Source organism: Mastomys coucha, unplaced genomic scaffold, assembly GCF_008632895.1.
Source record: "Mastomys coucha isolate ucsf_1 unplaced genomic scaffold, UCSF_Mcou_1 pScaffold22, whole genome shotgun sequence".
NCBI classification, from domain to species: domain Eukaryota; kingdom Metazoa; phylum Chordata; class Mammalia; order Rodentia; family Muridae; genus Mastomys; species Mastomys coucha.
Window position 1 is genome coordinate 108,864,886 of NW_022196905.1, and position 23,020 is coordinate 108,887,905.

General features: G+C 51.0%; 1 protein-coding gene across 1 annotated transcript in view; it reads left to right on the forward strand.

Moving 5' to 3' along the window:
* Positions 1-18,027, forward strand: part of Gcn1 (GCN1 activator of EIF2AK4) — a 63,066-nt gene extending 45,039 nt beyond the window's left edge. Inside the window, exons 38-58 of the mRNA XM_031337583.1 lie at positions 1,054-1,274; positions 4,276-4,344; positions 4,511-4,649; positions 4,736-4,932; positions 5,084-5,226; positions 5,884-6,001; positions 6,109-6,324; positions 7,813-7,977; positions 8,502-8,663; positions 8,887-8,979; positions 9,234-9,377; positions 9,487-9,756; positions 9,986-10,099; positions 10,514-10,744; positions 11,480-11,673; positions 11,763-11,877; positions 14,611-14,707; positions 14,995-15,143; positions 15,454-15,561; positions 16,783-17,001; positions 17,398-18,027. Coding sequence (XP_031193443.1) covers positions 1,054-1,274; positions 4,276-4,344; positions 4,511-4,649; positions 4,736-4,932; positions 5,084-5,226; positions 5,884-6,001; positions 6,109-6,324; positions 7,813-7,977; positions 8,502-8,663; positions 8,887-8,979; positions 9,234-9,377; positions 9,487-9,756; positions 9,986-10,099; positions 10,514-10,744; positions 11,480-11,673; positions 11,763-11,877; positions 14,611-14,707; positions 14,995-15,143; positions 15,454-15,561; positions 16,783-17,001; positions 17,398-17,523 — 3,290 coding nt within the window. The 3' untranslated portion in view covers positions 17,524-18,027. The remainder of the gene's footprint in view (positions 1-1,053; positions 1,275-4,275; positions 4,345-4,510; positions 4,650-4,735; positions 4,933-5,083; positions 5,227-5,883; positions 6,002-6,108; positions 6,325-7,812; positions 7,978-8,501; positions 8,664-8,886; positions 8,980-9,233; positions 9,378-9,486; positions 9,757-9,985; positions 10,100-10,513; positions 10,745-11,479; positions 11,674-11,762; positions 11,878-14,610; positions 14,708-14,994; positions 15,144-15,453; positions 15,562-16,782; positions 17,002-17,397) is intronic.
* The last annotated feature ends 4,993 nt before the right edge of the window (positions 18,028-23,020 follow it).

Genomic DNA, 23,020 nt, shown 5'->3' on the forward strand with positions numbered 1-23,020 from the left:
GAGGGCATCAGATCTTGTTACGGATGGTTGTGAGCCACCATGTGGTTGCTGGGATTTGAACTCAGGACTTCAGAAGAGCAGTCGGTGCTCTTAACCACTGAGCCATTTCTCCAGCCCCACTGTTAACTTTTTTATTATAGTCATTCTTGGGGTTTGAATGGCATCTCTTTGTGGTGATTTATTTATTTATTTATTTATTTATTTATTTATTTATTTGAGAGAAGTTCTTGCCCTGTAACCTTGGTTGGCCTAAAACTCACTATATAGACCTGGCTGGTCTTGAACCCAAAGAGCTCTGGCTGCCTCTGCATCTTGTCTGTCTGTGTGGTTTTGGTTTGCCTTTCCCCAAAGGCGAAGATTCAGTGACTTGAACATGTTCTCATTGTCATTGTCTGCTGTCTCCGCATCTTCTGTAGAATCATCTATTCCCACCATTTGCTTGTTTTACAAGTGGGTTGTTAGGTTGTTGTTGCTGACTAATGTGTGTAGAGAGACTCATGAGCTGGAGTCTTCCTGCTGGGCCATCTGGAGGAGATTTCAGTTCATCTGCTCTTGGCTGCTCTAAGTTCTGAGTGCTTTATTTTTATCACTGGCTCCTGGGTCTTCCGTGTCTTTTTATTGTTATTGTTGTTGTTTGTTTGTTTTTTGTTTTTCGAGACAGGGTTTCTCTGTGTAGCCTGGCTGTCCTGGAATTCACTCTGTAGACCAGGCTGGCCTCAAACTCAGAAATCCGCCTGTCTCTGCCTCCCAAGTGCTGGGATTAAAGGCGTGTGCCACCACCGCCCGGCTGGGTCTTCTGTGTCTTAAAACTTATAGTTTTTGTTTTCCATAAAATCCCCACTTGGTTACTGATTGCAGAAAAAGTTCCTAATACCCAGGAAGCTTGGCACCAGCTGCAGCTCATCCTGTTGAAACTAGCCGGTTCTCAGCACAGAGGATGCTCTCCCAGGCGGGCTGGTTTCCTGCCCGAGGCACCCAGTCTTCTTGCCCTTGCAAGACTCTGCCACTTCCTAGACTTGTACAAACCAGCCTTTGTCTTCCTGTGACATGCAGCCATTGCCCCGGTCCTGCTGGATGCCCTGACGGACCCATCGCGGAAGACCCAGAAGTGCCTGCAGACCCTACTGGACACCAAGTTTGTTCACTTCATTGACGCCCCGTCCCTGGCACTCATCATGCCCATTGTCCAGAGAGCCTTCCAGGACCGCTCCACAGACACACGCAAGATGGCAGCCCAGATTATCGGCAACATGTACTCTCTGACAGACCAGAAGGTAGTAGCCTGCCTGGCCTGCAGCAGATGGGGATGGATATAGGCATTGTCTCTGCGTGGGCTTGCAGGAAATCCTGGGACATTTAGGGTAGGAGGTGACAATCTGGGCATCTCCCAGAGTGCAGTGGTTCAAGGACTAACTGAGTCTGTCTCCATGGCCTGTTCCCCTGCCACCTCAGGAGTGTGTACCCAGCCATTGCAGTTTTCTCTCACACGAGTGTCTCTGCCTGGGAGCGTGTGCTTCTGTCAGGAGTATGTGTGGGTGATTTCACTGTCCCCCAAGAAAAATGATAACCAAGATAAGATAAAGTGCAGTTATTTCTATTTCAGACAATTTAAGAAATTAAAAAACTTTAAACTTGGTCTGGCAAGTTGGCTTAGTAGTTAAGAATACTGGCTCCTCCTCCAGAGGTCCTGAGTTCAATTCCCAGCAAACACATGGTGGCTCACAACCATCTGTAATAAGATCTGATGCCCTTTTCTGGGGTGTCTGAAGACAGCTACAGTATACTTACATATAATAAATAAATCTTACAAAAACAAAAAAACAAAACAAAAAAAAGATCCAGATGTAAAGTGAATTAAAAAAATAAAAGGAAAAGAAAAGAAGAAAGCAAGAGGAAAAAAGATTAAAAACAAAAGGAAAAAAAGTCCTTGAAACTGTATATATGATGTGGGCCTTTAATATCTACAGTCAGGAAGCTGAGGCAGGAGGATTACAAAATCCCAGAGGCTAGAGAAATGGCTGAGCACAATGGCTTTTCACCTCTGGGTCAAGACCCCTGGGGGATGGGCAGCAAATGACCCTTTCACAGGGGTCGAATGTCAAGTACCCTGCATGTCAGATATCTACATTGTGATTTGTAATAGTGGTAAAATGACAGTTACGAAGTAGCAATGAAATTAATTTTATGGTTAGGGGTCACCACAGCTTGAGGAATAGTGTTAAAGGGTCCCAGTATTAGGAAGGTTGAGAACCACTCTTAGCACTTAAGAGCCCTGACCCAGATTCAATTTCCAGCACCCATAGGGTAGTTCACAAACATCTAACTTCAATTCCAGGGAGCTTGATACTCTCTTCCATTGTACACAGATGTACATGGCAGGGAAAACATAAAATATTGTTGAAAACCAAGACTGGGTTTCTCTATATTGCCTCGCTGTCCTGGAACTTGCTCTGGAGACCAGACTGGCCTTGAATTCAGAGATCTGCCTGCCCCTGACTCCCAAGTGCTGGGACTAAAGCTATTTTTATTTATTTATTTATTTATTTATTTATTTATTTATTTTGAGACTGATATGCATTTCATGGAAGACTATGTCTCAGGAAGAAAATCAGAAAAGTAACAACAAAATACCCCAGGTCTCCTCCAATAAGAGCAGTTAACATTGATATTCTCACATTACAGGCCAAGTGTGGTGGTAATATGCTTTTCCAGTTAGCACTCGGGAGGCAGAGGCAGAGGCATGGGGTTGCCACAAGTTCAAGACTAGTCTGGTCTATACAACAAGTTCTAGGCCTGCCAGGGCTACATAGCCAGGACCCTGTCTCAAGAGAGTCAGGGAGCTAGAACAATTACGTCATGAACATTATTTCTTAAGGTATAATAAGTCCTCTCAAAGTGATACTTCAGCAGTATAGAATGTCTGGGAAAGTTTGTGTGCCCTAATTTATATATCTGTTATAGAGTATCCCATGGTGAGGCTGCTTTTGTTCTTCAGAGCTATTGCAAGCTGGACAGAGAGGCATGTCTTTAAATCTCAGCCTCTGATTCAAGACCAGCCTGGTCTACAGAGTGATTTCCAAGCCAGCCAGAGCTACATAGTGAGACCCTATCTTTTTTAAAAAAAAAAAAAAAGCTGTTGGGGCTGGAGTGATGGCTCAGTGGGTAAGAGCACTGACTGCTTTTCTGAAGGTCCTGAGTTCAAATCCCAGGAACCACATGGTGGCTCACAACCATCCGTAATGAGATCTGACGCCCTCTTCTGGGGTGTCTGAAGACAGTGACAGTGTACTTACATATAATAAATAAATAAGTCTTTATTAAAAAAAAAAACTGTTGCAGTAAGTAGTGTTCTCTCATTCTCTCGCCCTCTCTCTTTCTGAACATTGGTGTTCTGACTCCATGCATGTCCATGTCAGGGTGTCAGAGCCCCTGGAACTGGAGTTACAGACAGTTCTGACCTGCCATGTGGGTGCTGAGAATTGAACCCAGGTTCCTTTGCAAGAGCAGCCAGTGCTCTTAACTGTGGAGCTATCTCTCTGGCACCCCCTGCCCTCCACCCTTGTTTTAACAGAGTCTTACTAAACAGTCCTGGCTCTTTAGGAGCTTACCTTGAGCTCACAGTGTGATCTGCCTGCCTCTGCTTCTATAGTGCTGGGATTCGGGTATGTGCCATGCCTTACATTTGAGTTTTACTATTTAAAGTACATTTTAATACAGTGTGTGGGCACACACGTGTGTGCATATGGAGGCCAAAGGACAATGTGAAGGAGTAGGTTGTCTTCTCCGTGTGTGTCCCGGAGATCAAATTCAGGTCTTCAGGCTTGGCGGCAGGTGCCCTTACCCACCATTTTGCTGGTCCCGTGAGGCATTTCTGTTTGGAAGATTATTCCCTAAATCTGAGTGTTCCATCAGGAGCCATAAACATTTTGAGGTAAAGAAAGAAAAGATGACAGTGAAATTTTGACAACAAAGTACCAGGAGTAACTCAGGGCCTGGACAGGCAGTGTGGTCCCAAGAAAGATGGAGGGCTCTCCTGGACTGGGCCCGTGACACCTGCTAAGCAGGCTTGTGTGTTTCCCTGAGCAGTTTTGCCAAGCCTTCAAGGAAGCACTCAGAAGAGGTGTTCTACCCAGTTACCAGATGTTTTGTGAGCCGTGAGGCCCTTCCTGTCTCTCTCCATTGTCAGAATGGCGGTGTCAGGGTCCACAGCCGGGCAGGGCCTGGAGAAGACAGGGATCAGGTCTCTGCCCGAGTCAATGTCTTGTGTTGTTATAGGACTTGGCTCCTTACCTGCCCAGTGTGACACCTGGCCTGAAAGCTTCACTCTTGGACCCTGTCCCTGAGGTGAGTATGGGCATAGCCCAGTGTCTGGAAAATACCTTCTTAGAAAGTTCTCCCAAATCATTTCTGTCTCTCAGGTAAAGGAAAGAAAGCCAGGGGTCCTCCTGCTTCTCTGTAGTCCTCACTGAGCTGTGTCTGTTCTCCCTGTCTGTCCTTGCTTTTATGACAGGTGCGCACTGTGTCTGCAAAGGCTCTTGGGGCCATGGTGAAGGGCATGGGAGAGTCGTGCTTTGAGGATTTGCTGCCGTGGCTGATGGAGACTCTGACATATGAGCAGAGCTCTGTGGATCGCTCAGGCGCTGCCCAAGGTGAGACCAGAACAAGCCCAGAGGCCGGCCAGGAAGCCCATGAGGAGCTTTCCAGTCCAGGGGTTGATTCCATCCTTGTCCTTCAGGGTTGGCTGAGGTGATGGCTGGCTTAGGAGTAGAGAAGTTGGAAAAATTGATGCCAGAAATTGTGGCTACAGCCAGCAAAGTGGACATCGCACCCCATGTCCGAGATGGCTACATCATGATGTTCAACTACCTGCCTATCACTTTTGGGGACAAGTTTACCCCTTATGTGGGGCCCATCATCCCTTGTATTCTCAAAGTAGGTACCAGTGACAGTACTGAGGAGGGAGGAAGAGGGAGGTTGCTGCTGTCCTCCGGAGCTAGCTTGGGCCAGCTGCTAGGGATCCTCATCCTATCCCTCAGTAAGCCCCAAAGAGGCAGCTCGGGCTGATGGCCCTCTGCATGTCTAGGCTCTGGCTGATGAGAATGAATTTGTTCGTGACACCGCTCTGCGTGCCGGCCAGCGGGTCATCTCGATGTACGCTGAGACAGCTATTGCCCTGCTGCTGCCACAGCTGGAACAAGGCCTCTTTGATGACCTCTGGAGAATACGGTAAGAGGTGGGACCCAGAGGACCAGTGGCCCCCACTCAGACTCTTGGGAACTCTAGTTGAGAAATTCATGTTGCTGAGGACTCTCAGCCCTCTCCACACTGTCGCCTCACAGCCATTTTATCATCTTGTTTCCTGTCGCAGAAGTGGTTCCCTCCCCTGTGGGGTATGTGTGTGAGTGCGTGCACGCATGTGTGTGTGTGTGTGTGTGTGTGTGTGTGTGTGTGTGTGGTGTCTAGGGGGTTGAACCCAAGCTGTTCTGCATAACAGGCAAGTGTACCCAGCCCTTTTCTCACAACTGATGTAACCCACTCGCTCGTAGAAAATTCATGAAGCATTGGGCATAGTTGTACAGGCCCTTAATCCCAGCACTCAGGAAGTAGAGGTGGGCAGCTCTCTGTGAGTTTAAGGCCAGCCTGGTCTACAAAGCGGGTTCTAGACAGCCAGGGCTACACGGAGAAACCCTGTCTACAAAAAAAAAAAAAAAAAAAAAAAAGAGGAGAAGGAGGAAGATGCGTAAGGCTCTGTGACCACATGAAGGTTGTCTCAAGATAGCCACCGTGGGTGTTTGGGGTACACTTTCTGAAGTCTTCTTCTGTGTAGCACTGGACCATGCCCTAACATGCCCTTTAGCTGTATGACTCTGCTCTTGGCCACAGGTTCAGCTCTGTTCAACTCCTTGGGGACCTCCTGTTCCATATCTCTGGGGTCACTGGGAAAATGACCACAGAAACAGCATCTGAGGATGATAACTTTGGAACTGCTCAGTCTAATAAGGTGAAGGCCTGGTGTTGGCTTCCTGCCCGTGGCTGTGGAGTGCAGGCCCTGATGCCCCTCTCTGCAGACCTCACCCTGTGTTCTCTGATTCCCTGTGTGGGTTACAGGCAATCATCACAGCCCTGGGGGTTGATCGGCGGAACCGGGTCCTGGCAGGGCTCTACATGGGCCGCTCAGACACCCAGCTGGTGGTGAGGCAGGCATCGCTGCACGTGTGGAAGATTGTCGTCTCCAACACTCCCCGCACCCTGCGAGAGATCCTGCCCACTCTCTTTAGCCTCCTGCTGGGTTTCCTGGCTAGCACGTGTGCAGATAAGAGAACAGTGAGTTTGCTGGGCCTGGCGGGATCCCAGCCCTAAGGTCGTCCTCTCCGAGCTTGGGGAGCTGGGTCTGCAGAGCTGGAGGGAAACATGGGCATCGCCTATGTAATGGGAACATTCAACCAGTTATTCAGTCATTCAGCAAATACTGTGTGCCACATTGGGGCTGACTCTCATGGACACAATGGCAAAGGAAAGAAACCTCCCTCCTTATTTTAATGAGATGCATGTCAATCTGATAGTCACAGGCATGTGTCAAATGTGCTTGTGGCAAGTGCAGCTCACACACCTACAGTAAGGCCCATGGCCCAGTGAGAGCTCACAAGTGCTTCTCAGAAGTGAGTTTGAAGATCAACAGTTAGTGAGCACGGACCAGCTGGGGAGGTGGGAAAGCAAAAACAGCTGTTCCAGATGGATCTGCATTCGATGCACAGGCCCCGTGAGGACACATGGCTTAGGGAAAGCCATGGCTAGGCCACTGTAGCTGGAGGGATCCATCAGGGAGGAGCCACACTGGGTGAGATGAGCTATCGTGCTGGGTGGAGAGAGACAGGGTCAGTGGTGCAGAGGATGTGCCAGGCTGTACTGATAATTCACTTTGGCTTGTCCCCTTTGGCCCACTTGCAGTCCCTGGCCTTAGTAAGCATATTGTGTATTTAGCTTTAAAGAAGAGTTGGTATGATGGCTCAGAGACAAAATTAATCTTTTTCCTTAAGTCATTTGTTACAAATTAGTTCCTTTTGAGCAAACGCACTGGGGTAAGTGTCAGTGAGCTGGGAGGGTCGGCTTTCCCTCTGCTCTGATGAGCTTCGTGTTCGTGTGTAAGACTCATACTTGCCGTGTGCTGTGGGTGCTTGTGAGGCCAACCTAGTCTTTCTTGTAAGTATGATTTATTTTGGGATAAGGATTGTGTAGGCTAACCTCAAACTCATGGTCCTCCTCCCTCAGCATTCCCACTGCTGGATTACAGCATGGGCCACCATGCCTGGTCCCTACCACACTGCCTTAACGATAGGACTGTGGTTTGTTTGTTTTGTTTTTAAATCATATGTAAGTGATAATGACTGTGTGTGAGTACGTGCACATGAGTGTAGGTGTCCACAGAAGCCAGATGAGGGTGTTGGGTCCCCTGGAGCTGGGCACCAAACAAGCGTCTTTTGAAAGAGCAGTGAGTCAGGGCTCTCAACACTGAGCCACCCTCTAGCCCACTTTGTTTTGTTCGCTTTGGTTTGGTTTAGACAGAATTTCTGTCTCAGGCTGGCCTTGAACTCATGGCAGGCAGTCCTCCCGCTCTAGCCTGCCACACACTGGAGCTACAGGCTCATGCACGGTGGCAGCGGTAGCTTTATTTTCGCTATGGTTTCAGTGTCACCTGAGAAGGTAGCGGCTCAGGTGAGGCCCGTGAGCTTCAGAGCCTCGTTCTGGAATTGCTGTCTGGGCTCCCTGGGTTTGCAGAGACTTAGTGTGCTGCTAACTCCTCTCTGCTAACAGATTGCAGCAAGGACGCTGGGAGATCTTGTCCGGAAGCTAGGGGAGAAGATCCTCCCTGAGATCATCCCCATTCTCGAAGAAGGACTAAGGTCGCAGAAGAGTGACGAGAGGCAGGGTGTGTGCATCGGGCTCAGTGAGATCATGAAGTCCACCAGCCGAGATGCTGTGAGTACCCGTGCAGCCGAGGGGACTGATGGCTCGCTCTGGGGGGGCACAGTCTCACTCTGGAGGTGGTCACCAGCAGTCTGTTACCCACCGTGTGCAGAATGTCTCCTCCTCAGCTAACATCTCAGGCAGGAGGCCTTAGAAAACCAGAGCTGACTCTCCCCGTTGTGTGCTTTAGTGTGTTAGATTCCATGTGTGTGCCCCCTCAGTGCAAGAGGGTGTGTTTCCCAGGGCACGGAGCCCTCACCCGGCAGAGGAAGCTCAGACTGAGGGACAGGTCTTGGGGCTCCTGCTGTGCTCTGTAGAGTCTAGGACTTAGTGATTACGGGAGGTTTTACTTACTAAGTCCTAGGGTGCTCAAGAGTTCTCTTTGCCTTTTTGCACTTCACTTTTCATGGTCAGAGTCAATAGAACCATCCTTCTAGTGCAGGGAGCCTGGCTCAGCCGGAGGCACCCCACCCCCTGCCGCTGCCAAGGCCCCGCGCGGGGACACACACGGTCCCGCTCTGCTTGCTGTGTCCTAGGTGCTCTACTTCTCTGAGTCCCTTGTGCCCACGGCAAGGAAGGCACTATGTGATCCCCTGGAGGAGGTCCGGGAGGCGGCGGCCAAGACCTTTGAGCAGCTGCACTCCACCATTGGCCACCAGGCTTTGGAGGACATTCTCCCCTTCCTACTGAAGCAGCTGGTGAGTGGGTTTCCTACATACCTACCAGTGTGGCCTTTACTGTCTGTGACAGTAAGTGAAGTGGGGGGCTCTGCAGGGGAGTGGGTGCCACAAGATCTGATGTGGCTTTGTGCCTGTCCTTGAACAGTAAGTAAACGTGGGAGACAAGGAGGTGAGTGGGGGAGGCATCCACAGCAGGGATGCAGTAGGAGCCATCCTCTGTCCTCCCCATGCTCCTCTGCAGGATGACGAAGAGGTGTCGGAGTTTGCCCTGGATGGTCTGAAGCAGGTTATGGCCGTTAAGAGCCGTGTGGTGCTGCCCTATCTGGTGCCCAAGGTACATCTCCACACATGGCACACACCCCATTCCAGGGCCTCCTCTGCACATACAATGTTGGCAAGATGAATGCAAGGAGCTCAAATGCTCCCTTGTCTTTCAAGATGAGTGGGCTCCCTGGGGTCAGCAGGGGAGTAGGCTCCCTTAGACAGAGTTGGGGAGTGAGCTCCCTTGGTCCTTTCTCTTAGACCCCAGTCTGGGCCTGGCACTGAGATATAATCATCATCAGGCTGACACTGCCTTTATTTCCCCAGCTGACGACGCCACCTGTCAATACCCGGGTGCTGGCTTTCCTATCCTCTGTGGCTGGTGATGCTCTGACCCGTCACCTTGGCGTGATCCTCCCAGCCGTCATGTTAGCACTGAAGGAAAAGCTGGGGACTCCAGACGAGCAGCTGGTATGGGCAAAATGGTTGCTGCTCTAGCTTTTGCTGGCTACTACAGCCGCCCTTGCTGACTTGGAGACTGACTCCATGCTCAGTACACACATGTCCCTGTGGTTTTCAGGAGATGGCCAACTGCCAGGCTGTAATCCTCTCAGTAGAGGATGACACTGGGCACCGCATCATCATTGAGGATCTGTTGGAAGCCACGCGCAGCCCTGAGGTGGGCATGAGGCAAGCTGCTGCGATCATCCTCAATATGTACTGCTCCCGCTCCAAGGCCGACTACACCAGCCACCTTCGAAGCCTGGTCTCTGGCTTGATCCGCCTCTTCAATGACTCCAGCCCCGTGGTTCTGGAGGAGAGCTGGGATGCTCTCAATGCCATCACCAAGGTGAGGCCTGCTGACCAGAGCTGCCTGCGGTTGCCTGGTCTGCTCTCCTAGGTCCAGGCATCTGGTGGTGGGACTACACGTGTGTGCCACCATGGGGGCCTAAAATTGCAGATATTTGTAAACATGTCTCAGGGTGAAGCTTCTGCTGCCGTTACTCGGCCTCAGCCCTGGTGGCTCAGGGCTAGCCTTAAGGGCTGGGCCTCATTGGTGCTTTCCCCAACTCTCACAGAAGCTGGATGCTGGTAACCAGCTGGCCCTGATCGAAGAACTCCATAAGGAAATCCGCTTCATAGGCAATGAGTGCAAAGGGGAGCACGTACCAGGCTTCTGCCTTCCAAAGAAGGTGAGTGGAGCCTGGTGCACAGGATGCTGGGTATCAGCTCGGGTGTGCAGCAGGACGGCTGCAGCCGCCGCCAGTGTATCTGGCCTGCTCTCGTGCTGGAGCGCCTTCATAGTGTGCTGCTCTGTGGTGGGCAGCCCCCTGTGGACCGTGCTCACTGTGCTCTTGGTTTAAGCAGTCTCAGCCAGAGCCAGTGAGTGGGTCAGTGGTGTCAGCTGTGCAAGTCTCCTGTCATCAGCCTGTTGGGTCCTTTGCCCTCCAGTCTGGTCACACCCTCTTGGCAGTGACTCTGGCCCAGCCACGTTATGAACTCTGGAGTTGGAGAGGAGATGGCTACTGGGAGTGCCTTATTTCGGGTGGGAATGTGTTGGCCTGGGATGTTTGAGATTGGACTCTCCGCTCTGGTTGTCTTGTCAGGGAGTAACTTCCATCCTCCCAGTGCTGCGAGAAGGAGTCCTCACTGGCAGTCCTGAGCAGAAGGAGGAAGCAGCCAAGGGCTTGGGCTTGGTGATCCGCCTGACATCAGCTGATGCCCTAAGGCCCTCTGTTGTCAGCATCACTGGCCCTCTGATTCGCATCCTTGGGGACCGGTTCAACTGGACTGTGAAGGCGGCTCTGCTGGAGACACTCAGCCTCTTGCTGGGCAAGGCAAGTGAATTAGGAAATTTAAGATTCCATTTGGATCCTGGAGAACAAATTTGTTTGCAGGAGACCAACATGCAAAGTGCTATGGAGGCAGAGGGATTGGACCACAGACATGGAGCTGGCTCACTGCCAAGTCCTGCTGTAGCCCTGTGACCTTAGAGCCATGCAGTCTTTGAGTCTGCTACCTCACCCATGCTACTCCTAACTCTGGTGATCTGACGTGGGTGCGTTCAGAGGAATTTGAGTTGCTTGTCCTTGCTGATAAGCTGTAGCCTGGTATAGCCAGGGCTGTGAAAGGGCTCCCTCTTATGGTGCCTGCCACTGCTGCCACTACCTACCTCCTCTACTCACACTGTGACAAAAGATGGTGAAAATTAATGGTTCTCAACCTGGGGAATTGAGACTCCATGGTGGGGGGTGGGGGGGTGTCACAGGGATTGCATATCAGATACTTGCATTACTATTTGTAACAGTAGCAAAATTATGGTTATGAAGAAGGTACAAAAAAAAAAAACTGTATGGTTGTAGGTCACTCCAACATGAGAAACTGTTGGAGGGTTCCAGTGTTAGGAAGGTTGAGAGCCACTGCTGTAGGCGGATGCAGCTAAGCAGGCTTCCCTGTGTGTACTTGGGTCTTCTCCTCCTGGCTGTGTGAGCTTGCCTAGCTCATGGTGGGCAGTATCCCGCAACCTTGATATCTGCGCATCATAACTTGTGGGTATGGTGATTCTCCCACAGGTTGGGATTGCCCTGAAGCCCTTCTTGCCCCAGCTTCAGACCACCTTCACCAAAGCCCTGCAGGACTCCAATCGGGGCGTACGCCTAAAGGCTGCTGATGCGCTAGGGCAGCTCATTTCCATCCACGTCAAGGTGGACCCCCTTTTTACAGAGCTGCTCAATGGGGTCCGTGTGGTGGAGGACCCAGGTATAAGGTATGCTGCTGCCTCAGGAGTGATGTCCGCAGGCCATGCCTGAGCAGGAGGAAGGAGCCTGGGGTTAAAGCAGTGCATTTCTTCCTTAGGGACACCATGTTGCAGGCCCTGAGATTTGTGATTCAGGGTGCAGGCTCCAAAGTGGATGCTGCCATCCGGAAAAACCTTGTCTCACTCCTGCTAAGCATGCTGGGCCATGACGAGGTAAGGCTGTACATGAGTGGCTGCACTGCAAATTCCACTGCTTTTCGTTTTCAGTTGTTTTCTCCATGGTTGTCTGGGTGACAGGTTCAGCTGTCAGCTGGATGGGGTAACCCTGCCCTTGACATGCTCTGGCTATGAGGGAGTCAGGACGTGTTACTGATGCTGATTTCTGGGGTTCAGGTTTTGTTGTCTTGACTGTGCTGAGGTCAAACCAAGCAAGGTCTTATGCTCACCAAGCACGCCCGGCCCTGTGTGATGAAGCAGCTAGGTCATCGGGCCTTCCCCAGTTGCTTCAGCTTTAGTCACTTGCCCTGTCTCCTGATAAAGCCGATGGCTTCTGGAGCTGTGCAGAGCCTTTTTCTGCTGTAGAGGGCAAGGTTGCCTGTGGCTGCACTTTTACCAAGTTGCCAAGGCCCACGACTTCTGGTTGTCCCTGGTCCCATTAGTCCTACCAACTTGGGAAGCATTTGCTCAGGTCCTGTTTGTTGCTCTCCTCACTCTGTGGCTGGACTCTGAGGGCAGTAAGGCTGTGGGAAGACTTCTCTGTTCCCCCCCACACACACACACACAGACAGCCCTCTGCTGTGGCAGCCTTGTGTGTGTGGGTGGGGTGCAGGTGTGTTCACCTGGGGAGGTCGTTGTGGAGGATTCGAGAGTGGGGTGAGACAGGGTTTCTCTGTGTAGCGCTGGCTTTCCTAAAACTTGCTTTGTAGACTAGATTTGAGCTCACAGAGATCCTCCTGCCTCTGCCTCCACAGTGCTGGGATTAAAGTTGTGCACCACTTAGTAAATTCTCCTTAATCACAACTCTACCTTACTTTTTTTGAGGGAGGGTCTCGTCTCTCACTGAGCCTAGAGTTCTCCTTTTAGGCTTGACTGACTGGCCAGTGAGTCCCTTGGGATACCTGGCTTTTTATGTGGGTATCAGGCATCTGAACGCAGATCTTTAAGCTTGCAGACATTTCACCCACTGAGCAAGCTTTTTTGCTACAAGGTTTGCTGGGTAGCCTTGGCTGTCTCCAGCTGTGATCTTCTTGCCTTAGTCTCCCTAAGGCTAGAGCTGCAGGTCTGAGCTAAGCCATCATGTGGCATCAAACTCTGCACACCCATGGCAGGTACTGGATTGTTGTGCCCGTGCCTCTGTAGACCTGCTGCGGGTCCTTAGTGGCCTGCTCTCTGACTACAGCCCTGCTTCCCTTGTGATTTTGAATGTGCCTAATTGTTGTGGTCACAGTCTCTCTCCTAGAGCTTTTTTTGTTGTTGTTGTTTTGTTTTTGTTTGTTTGCTTGCTTGTTTGAGACAGCGTTTTTCTGTTTAGCCATGGCTGTCCTGGAACTCACTCTGTAGACCAGGCTGGCCTTGAGCTCCAGAAATCCGCCTGCTTCTGCCTCCCAAGTGCTGGGATTAAAGGCGTGCGCCACCACTGCCCAGCTCTCTTAGAGCTTTTTACAGGACCACGCATAGAGTGCAGCAAAGGACCATATTGGGCAAACTTGCATTTTTTTAAAGTAGCTCATATGGAGAGAGGGTGTCTGAGCTAGTTCTCAATGTGCTTGGTGCTTTGAGACCCACAGTGGGGACCCTCTAATATGGACAGCCTAATTCTCAGAGCTTATTCTCAGATTGAAGGTAGCAATCAAGAGTCAGCCTGGCTTTAGCTTCCCAATCATCTAGTCTGTCCTTGTTTGGTAGGTTGGTCAGGGTTTCTATGGCTGTGATGAAGACTATGACCAAAGCAAGCTGGGGAGGAAAGGGTTGATTTGACTTACACATCAGAGTCTGCCATGGAAGGAAGTCAGGCCAGGAACCTGGAGGCAGGAGCTGATGCAGAGGCCATGGATGGATGCTGCTTACTGGCTTGCTCCCCATGGCTTGCTCAGCCTGCTATCTTATAGAACCCAGGATCAATTTTTCCTCCTTGCTGTTCTGTCTTCTCAGATGACTTTAACTAAAACTAGCCAGCCCATTTTGTTCGGAGGAATTTAATAACAAAACAGCATTTACTAGGATCGCTTCTCTTTCTGTTTGGAGTAAGCTGGCCACGGGGCAAGCAAGGAGCCTTCTGTGTATCCTGCCTTGGTTTTGACAGAAAACACTCACCCTAGGGTGCTGTGGATGTGGCCCAGTGGAAGAGTACGACATGCCTACCGTGTATGAGGTTATGGCTGCCGTCTCTGGCACTGCCCTTCCCTCCATAACAATCCTATGTGTGGCATGATGACACTCCTCTCCACACCAATGGCTTCAGCTTGACTGCCTAGAGGCACTGACAGAGCAGAGAGAGCAGCAAGTCACTGGACATGGGGCTTATAGGTGGGAAGAGTTGAGCGCCATTGCTGTGTCTGTCTTGTAGGCAGCTGTGGGAATGTGGCTCTCCTGTGTGTGCTGAGGTCTTGTGTCCGATGCACTGTGGATGGCATGGAGATGCTAAACGGGAGGCATCCAGTCTGGAGTAGCAAGGTGCCGTTAATGTGCTGTGGTACTGCTGCTGCTGTGATGGTGGCTGCCGTCCACACACAGGCACACGCTCAAGTTTTCTATAATTAAGTGCAGTGTGTCATTTTTAGCTCCCCAGAGTGTAGCAGTTGTAGTGTATTGGAGGTCCTGGTCAGGTGCTGGGAATAAGGGCACCTAGAGTTCCTGAGCTGAGGTTGCCTTTCCCCTGCCCTGCCCTCATTCCTGGGTTGCTGGTGGTGTTGGCCACACACCCTGTCATCCCCTCTACCCTGTCAGGACAACACTCGGATCTCTACAGCTGGGTGCCTTGGGGAACTGTGTGCCTTTCTGACTGAAGAGGAGCTCAATACTGTCCTTCAGCAGTGCCTGCTGGGTAGGTGGCTACAGGGCCTGGAAAGAAGCCTGGACACTTGTCTCTCCCCCCGACCCCCTGCAGGGTCTTGGAGCCCCTGGACTACCCATGCTTTTAGCACCCAGCAGCTACCACCGACTGGCGTGGCCAGCGCTTCATAGCCCTGATTGTTGGTGGTCTTAGAACATAGCTGCTGCATTTCCCGTTTCCCGAGTCTGCACCCTGGGCTCAGTGGGGGGTACACCCCTGCTCTGGGGGTGGGGGTATGCTGTGAGTGTGAGTTCACCCAGTTGTGTGCTTCTGCTCAGCTGACGTATCTGGCATTGACTGGATGGTTCGGCATGGCCGGAGCTTGGCGCTGTCCGTGGCTGTGAACGTGGCTCCCAGCAGACTCTGTGCAGGCAGATACAGTAATGAGGTTCAGGACATGATCCTCAGCAATGCCGTGGCAGACAGGGTAAGGCTCAGTCCTGTCCTCCCCTGACCCACCCATGGCCATTCCTTGCTGGCCCTAGCCCTGTATGGAAGGCATGTCAAGCTCGGTGCTCAGGTCCTGACTCCTTCCTCTACTGTATAACCATCTAAGCTGAGGCTTGGTTAAAGGAGCTCCAGAGTCTCTCTGGGATCCTTGTTCCTGGGACCTGGCACATGTCTTAGGAGAGCTGCTGGGATAGGATGGGCAGTGAGGGCCAACACGTCCTGGTTCTGCTGGTCCACGGCGGGAATGACATGACTCTGTCCTGTGGAGCTCTCGCTGTTCTCCGCAGATCCCCATCGCCATGAGTGGGATTCGGGGCATGGGCTTCCTCATGAAGTATCACATCGAGACAGGAGGTGGACAGCTGCCACCCAGGCTCTCCAGCCTTCTCATTAAGGTGAGTGAGGTGGATAGGCTAGTGAGGAGGTAGAGTGGAGGCCCCAGGACCTGAGCTCATGGGTTTAAACACTTTTTTGATTTTGTAGCAATAAGCAGGAGATCAGGGGTCGGGCCACTCATGAGTTGTTCTCTCCTTCTGTGTGTCCTGAGGCCTGGCAGGCTTGGCAGCGGTTGCTTTTACCAGCTGAGCACCTCACTGCTTCCTAGGCCAGAGTCTCATTGTGTAGCCTTAGCTGGCCCAGTCTACAGAGGGAAGGAGGCCCTGCCTCTGCTCGCCTTGTGCTGGGATTGAAGAGGCATGCTTCCATGCCTGGGGATTGAGTTGAACTCTAGTAATCTCCTCACCTGTCTTGCTCCTTTAACTGGCAAGGCACTTACCAGTGTGACTGTTGTGTAGGTAATCCCAGCACTTAGGAGTCAGAGGCAGGTAGACTGTGAATTTATGGCTATCCTGGGCTACAGGATAGTAGCCCAGGAAAGGAGTAGATGAGTAAGCCAGGTAATCAGGAGTGGGTGAGTGAGCCAGGTAATCAGTCAGACATGACAGCAGGCTCTCCCTCCCGACAGGCCCCTTCTCAAACATGGTGCACGGGGGTCAGGGCTAAGTTCAAAACTCTGCCTCTGTAACCAGCTCCTAGGCAGTTACTATGCATCTGTGTTTGGACATCACTGAGTAATGAGGTCCAGAAAGGAGCTGCTCTCCCTGAAGATGCCTGGCCCTCCCTGAGAGTTTAGAAAGGGTCTGGTTAGCTGGATGGCTGTGACCAATCATCCTCCATTCACGAAGCACTTGTCTACTGAGGGCTGCTGGGTTTTATCCTTAAGGAGTGAAGACAGTCAAGTCAGGCAAGTTCGATGGAGCCTGCTGGACAAAGGCCTGGGTTAGGTAGAGTTGAAGGACCAGGAGGAGCCATCTGAGAGAGGATCCAAGGATGAGCACATCCCAGGCAGTATGATTAACAACAACTAAGACCCAAGCACAAAGCATGAGGCAGCAGAAACCTCGTGTGGGCCAGGAGTTGTGAGCCAAGGGACTGGCAACACCATATGAGACAGGGAAGGAAGACATCTTGTCACCTGTCAAGGGAGGGACCTTGTCACACTGTTACTTTGAAGAAGGAAGCAGGGCCCAGTGTCAGTGTGGAAGAGAGTGTCCTCTGTGGAAATCTGGGCTTTTCTGATTATGGTCTGAGTGTTTCCCTCTGTACTCTTCTCCCAGTGTCTGCAGAACCCATGCAGTGACATCAGGCTGGTGGCTGAGAAGATGATCTGGTGGGCAAATAAGGACCCCCGGCCTCCCCTGGAGCCCCAAACCATCAAGCCCATCCTGAAGGCTCTACTGGACAACACTAAGGACAAGAACACTGTAGTGAGGGCCTACAGTGACCAGGCCATCGTGAACCTGCTCAAGATGAGGCAGGGCGAGGAGCTGCTCCAGGTGGGAGCCGGGCCCAGGGTGGCAACGGTGCACACTGTGGACGTCTGTCCTACTGCCTTTGTACAGCAGTCCCAACACCCTGTTCTCTCTACCAGTCTGTCAGCTGTCAGAGACTTGGGTTCCTGGAGCACAGAGCCTTTGTTCTTCAAACTCGTTTCAGGAGCAAATGAAATCTCTGGTGGGCCCTAAGTGCAGGACAGGAACCCCGGGCAGTGCCACCCTATGTGAGCCCCACACTGTGCCCTCGGCCCTTCCCTAGCAGCCTGGGTTCCCTAGCAGGAAAGGCATGAGGATAGGTTTTCTGAGTTGTCTCTGATCCACCCCAGTGGCCCTCAGGCTCAGCCTGGCCTCTATCCTGAAGCTGTGCTCTGACTGCCTCTGGTCCTCTCTCCACAGTCGCTCTCCAAGATCCTGGACGTGGCCAGCCTGGAGGCTCTGAATGACTGCAGCCGGAGGTCACTAAGGAAGCTGGCCTGCCAGGCGGACTCGGTGGAGCAGGTGGACGACACCATCCTGACGTGACAGACTGGCTGCCGCAGCTGCGCTACCCCTCGTCTGCTCACACTGTTTTCATTTTTGAAAATACATTTATTCCAAGGGGCAGCTCAGGAGATGGTGTTCCCAGAAAGTATTTTAGTATATCAACCAACCAGAGCCAAAGCCTTAAATCCAACCCACACACAACTGAAAATTGCCTCCTCCATCTCTTGCCCTTATCTCTGGAGAAGAGAAAGAGAATCGTGTACACCACCCTCAGCGAGTGGCAGCTAGGGGAGCCCAACTCGGCTTGGCCAGGACTGCTGAGCTCTGGTCCCTCCTCTGTGCTTGGGCGGCCTGTGTCTGCCTGGCTGTGCGTGCAGCACAGAGCTGCAGAGCTCTGCCTGATGTTGCGGCTTACTTTTTGTGTGGCCTGATTGGACCTGACTTGTCTGGAGAAGGTAGTGCTCAGTCCTCCTCCTCACTTCCAGGTCTTGGGGCGCAGGCCATTCGAAGGGGGTTAATAAAGGCTTTGATTTCATCTTGGAAGAAGCAGGCTTTTGTCATTTTTTTTGAGACAAGGTCTCTGACTGTGTAGTCGGGCTGGCCTTGAACTCAGAGATCCACCTGCCTTTGCCTCCCAGTGCTGGGGGTTGAGGGTGTACAACCCTGCCCAGATTTTTATAATTCTCAAACATCCATCAGACATGAAGCTTCCTGCATCAAGAATAAGGGACATTTGTGTTCTTGTTGAAGTATGAGCCTGCTCTGTTTCCCTGGCCCACCCCACCCTGCCCCGCCGCCAGAGCTTCATTCACTGACTTCCTTGTCCTGGCTCAGTGCACAGTCAGGCCTGAGATCTCCCACAGTGTGGGGAAACCAGAGGCTAAGTGATGTTCTTTCCAGCTCTGTCCTTGTGGGAAGGTGGTCAGATTCTAGAGACATCGGTCCCCTCTGGAGCAGAGTTCCTGTGGCCCAGGGATATGCAGAAGGTAACCAGACCTGCATGTAGCTTCGCATCCGCCTGGCTTATGAATGACTAATTCCTAGAAGGCTCATGGCACACCCCATAGTGATGCAAAGTTCTCTGGTCCTAGTGAAATAAACCATCAAATTTACTGGCCAGTTGCTAGGCTTGGTGTCCTATGCCTTTAATCTTAGCATTCAAGAAGGCAGAGGCAGGTATATATCTGTGAGTTCCTAGGCTAGCCTGATCTACATAATGGGACCCTGTCTCAAAATGGAAAAAAAAAAAAAAAAAACCCACTGGCTAGAGCTGTAAAAGAAAAAAATGGGGGGGCGGGGTGTGTGGTACACAGAGTTTAGCCAGATGTGACATAGGTCTTTTAATCCTAGCACTTAGGAGGCAGGAGAGTTAGGATGGTTGGAGAGGCATTGTTCTTCATTATATAGTTAAACCTAGCCTGGCTACATCAGACCCTGTCTCAGAAAAAAAACAAAAAACTAAAGACCAATCTCATTAACAGTGTAGCAGTAGACCGTGCTTTTTGACTGAGGGGTATGTAAGGCAAGGTGACCGCTAAGACGTGTCTGATGGAATCCTTACTCCGCAGCTTCATATGTCAACAACCTCTTATTTCACAGCAGACCCGGTGTCATCTGGCTGGGGGTAACTGTAGAATCTTAGGGCTGGAGGGGACCTTGGGAGGTCAGCCAAGTCAGTCCCCATAGCGGAGCAGCCAGTGCTTTCAGCTTTTGGTGGCCATGGAGACTGGGATTCAGACGGTCACCAGTGCCCTCTCGGCTGCCTAAGGGCATTTGTGTGCGTGCGTGCACACGTCTCCTGGCAGCATGGTGAGGTGCACAGCCTGGAAACCTTTTGCAGGCAGCAGGTTGTCCTCTAGGTTCCATCCACCCCTGATTCTCAGCCCCAGCCCTGCGAGCAGAGGGCGGAGGACATCCAGGAAGCAAGAGCTGAAGGAAAAACAAGCTTCCAGTTCCAGAACCCGGAGGAGGGGCAGACGAGATCTGAATAGACACGAGTCAAGGCTCTTGGAACACACTGAATTGTATTCTGGTCGGCAGGGCGGGTGCAAGCACTCCAACAGCTAAGGACAGTCACACTACACAGTGGGGTGGGCCAAGAGGACCCATCCTGAGGCACAGCAGCCTTGGGAGAAGTGGAGTTTGGATCCACAGGAGTAAAAAAATGTCCTGCTGGCTAGCAGCTGCTTAGCCTCTAACAGAGCTTTAGCACTCCCAGATCCTCTTTCTACAAATGAGGAATTTGGAAAAATTCAAGAATTGACTCTTCTCTGCAGCCCTTTAGGTCCCATTCAGCATTTAAATGAAGCATCCTGTAAACAAGGGTCTCTCATTACTGTTTATTTTTAAATTAGATGTGTGTGTGTGTGTGTGTGTGTGTGTGTTTTGCCCTTACATATGTGTACTACATGCATTCCTGATGCTCCTGGAACTGGAGTTGTGGGTGGCTATGAGCTGCTATGTGGGTGCTGAGAAGCAAACCAAGGTTCTCTGGAAGAGCAGCCAGCGCTCCGAGCCATCTCTCCAGCCCCCGTAACTGTTTGCCAGAGAAGAACCGAGATGCAGCAGCCATGCACTTGACACTCTAAGGCCAAGAATGGGCATTACTGCCCTTTCATCTTGAGATGGGCTAGGCTTCAGAACAATGCTTCCAACCCTTTCTTGTTCTGGAGCTCACAGGAGGATCCTGGGTAAACACATAAGCCAGCTCCAGGTGACTGACCTAGAGCTCCACCCAGCCCAGGTCTTGCCTAGCTCCACAGCTGCATGCTAGCAATTCCTCACCTCATTTGCTGGACACTAGCTAGGAAAATCTGTAGAGAGTCAGGGCCCCCGAGTCAATGACAAGAGGTAACTGTCTAAACTGAGTGTTCAACTTCACCAGAGCCTCTGGAACCGGTGTCAAGCTGTGACCAGGATAGTATGACAAGGCTGAGCCACTCCTAAGAACCAGCTTTACAGGGATGTCCTCTACTGGGCTCACAGGCAGAGCCAGGAAGCACAGGCTCTGCAGAAATTCAGACTTGGGTTTTGGAGATGTTTTCCTGATGGATTTTGAAATAAGGTAGAGAGTGTGAGTGTGTGTTGCTGCTGCTGTTTGAGACAGGGTCTCTCTGTCCTGACTTCACTCTGTAGACCAGGCTGGTCTTGAACTCAGATATCTGCTTGCCTTTGCCTCCTGAGTGGGATTCAAGGAGTGTACCGCTATGCCTGGTCAGGGATGTCCTAAGTATAGTTCTATCTGGGTGTATTAAATTAAATTACATCAAGTTTAAAACAGAGCAATAAACTGTAGTATAGTGGTTTATATCCCTAAACTCAGGAGGCTGGGGCAGGAGAAATGTGCATTCAGGGTCAGACTAAACTACAGAGTAAGACTATATCTACTTGTCTGTCTGTCTGTCTGTCTATCTAATCTATCTATCTAATCTATCTATCTATCTATCTATCTATCTATCTATCTATCTATCCATCTATCTATCTATCCATCTATCTTATTTTTTTGTTTTTTGTTTTTTCAAGACAGGGTTTCTCTGTATAGTCCTGGCTGTCCTGGAACTCACTCTGTAGACCAGGCTGGCCTCGAACTCAGAAACCCACCTGCCTCTCTCTGTGTAGCCCTAGCTGTCCTAGAACTCACTCTGTAGTCCAGGCTGGGCCTTGAACTTACAAAGATCCACTTGTTTCTGATATTCAAAGCTGAGAGAGAGAGAGAGAGAGAGAGAGAGAGAGAGAGAGAGAGAGAGAGAGAGAGAGAGAGAGAGAGAGAGACAGAGACAGAGACGAGACAGAGACAGAGAGACAGACAGAGACAGAGACAGAGACAGAGAGCAAGCAAAATGGGATTTTACTTTTGTTTTGTTTTGGATTTGTGTATGTACAGACACATGTCAGTGTCTTCCTAGATTGTCTCCATTTTATTTTTTTTTGAGACAGGGTCCTGTCACTGAACCTGGAGTTCTTTGATTCAGCTGGACTGGCTGGGCAGGGGGCTCCAGGGATTCTCTAGGCTCCACTTCCCCAGCACTGGGGTTATAGCCACAGGCTGCCATGCCTGGGGGCCTTACACTATCATGGCAGACACTTCACTGACAGCTTTCTCAAACACCCAAGACTTAACTTTCTGCAGTCCTAGAGGAATAACATGAGGCTAGCCCTAGCCACCTGGGGCCAGTCTGCATGGACTAGGACCAGAGTCTTATCTAAAGGACTAATTCTAAGGTCCGCTGAAGGAAATGCTCCACTGCTCTGTGTATGGGAGGTACAAGGGGCTTTGCAGACAGATTCTAACCCTCCCCACCCTGCTTGAGATCCAGCTCTGTAACAGGCATGGCACATGGCCACCACAGGCTTGTCATCTGCATTGGATGACAATGGTGCACCCTGCATAAAGCTAGGTGCACAGGAGGTGCTCCTTATGTGGACAATGTGAGAAAGTTAGGGAAAGGGCCAGTGTGGTGGTTTGAATCAGAATGAACCAATAGGTCATAGATAGAGCTGAATATTTGGTCACCACGGAGTGGCAGTATTTGAAAGGTGTGGCCTTGCTGGAGGAAGTATGTCACTGGGGTGAATTTTAAGGTTTCAAGGACCCAAGCCAAGCCTATTGTCTTTTCTCCAGTGGATCTGGATGTAGAATTCTCAGCTCTTCCAGCACCATGTCTGCCTTCCTGCCATCATGCTCCCCACCACGACAGTGGACTAGACCTCTGAAGTTGTGAGCCAGCCCCAATTAAATGCTTTCTTTTATAAGAGTCATCTTGGTCATGGTCTCTCTTCCCAGCAACCGGACACTGACAAAGACAGCCAGTCACCAGGTGGAACACAAGGTGAGCATAACGCTCTTGCAGATGTGCCTTCAGTTTCTTGACCCCATGGTTTGAAGGGCTGTTACCTTAAGCCATCATCTGATGGTGATGGTTGCCTTTGCCAGAGCAGGGCAGGAAGGGGCTGGCCATCAGTCACTCCCCATGGCACAGTGCTCTGTCTTTAGGAAGGGTAGAGCTGAGATGTTAGCACTTTTGTCTAGGCTCCACCCCAGCTACCTGGCTGCTTGCCCCCTCCTCCCTCTCTGGCCTTCTTGCTCCTGCTCCCTTCTCTTCCCACTCCCCTTCCCCCTTTCTCTACTTGCTCATGGCTGACCTCTACTCACCCCTCTTCTCTCTCTCTTTGCCTTTCTCTGTCTCTATTACTCTCCCAAGGCCCCTCCCCATGCCCTGAATAAACTTTATACTATACAGTCATGTGGCTGGTCCCTCAGGGGGAAGGGATGCCTCAGCATGTGCCCGAAGAGGCACCCTCTTCTCCCACACCCTACCCCACCTCCACCAAACATATTCCTCTCTCTCCCTCTCTCCCTCTCTCTCTCTCTCTCTCTTTCTCTCTCTCTCTCTCTCTCTCTATATATATATATATGTATATATATATATATATTCAATAAAAATATTTTGGAAAGTGATTTTATTTTATTTTATTTGGTTTTTTGAGACAGGGTTTCTCTGTGTAGCCCTGGCTGTCCTGGAACTCACTCTGTAGA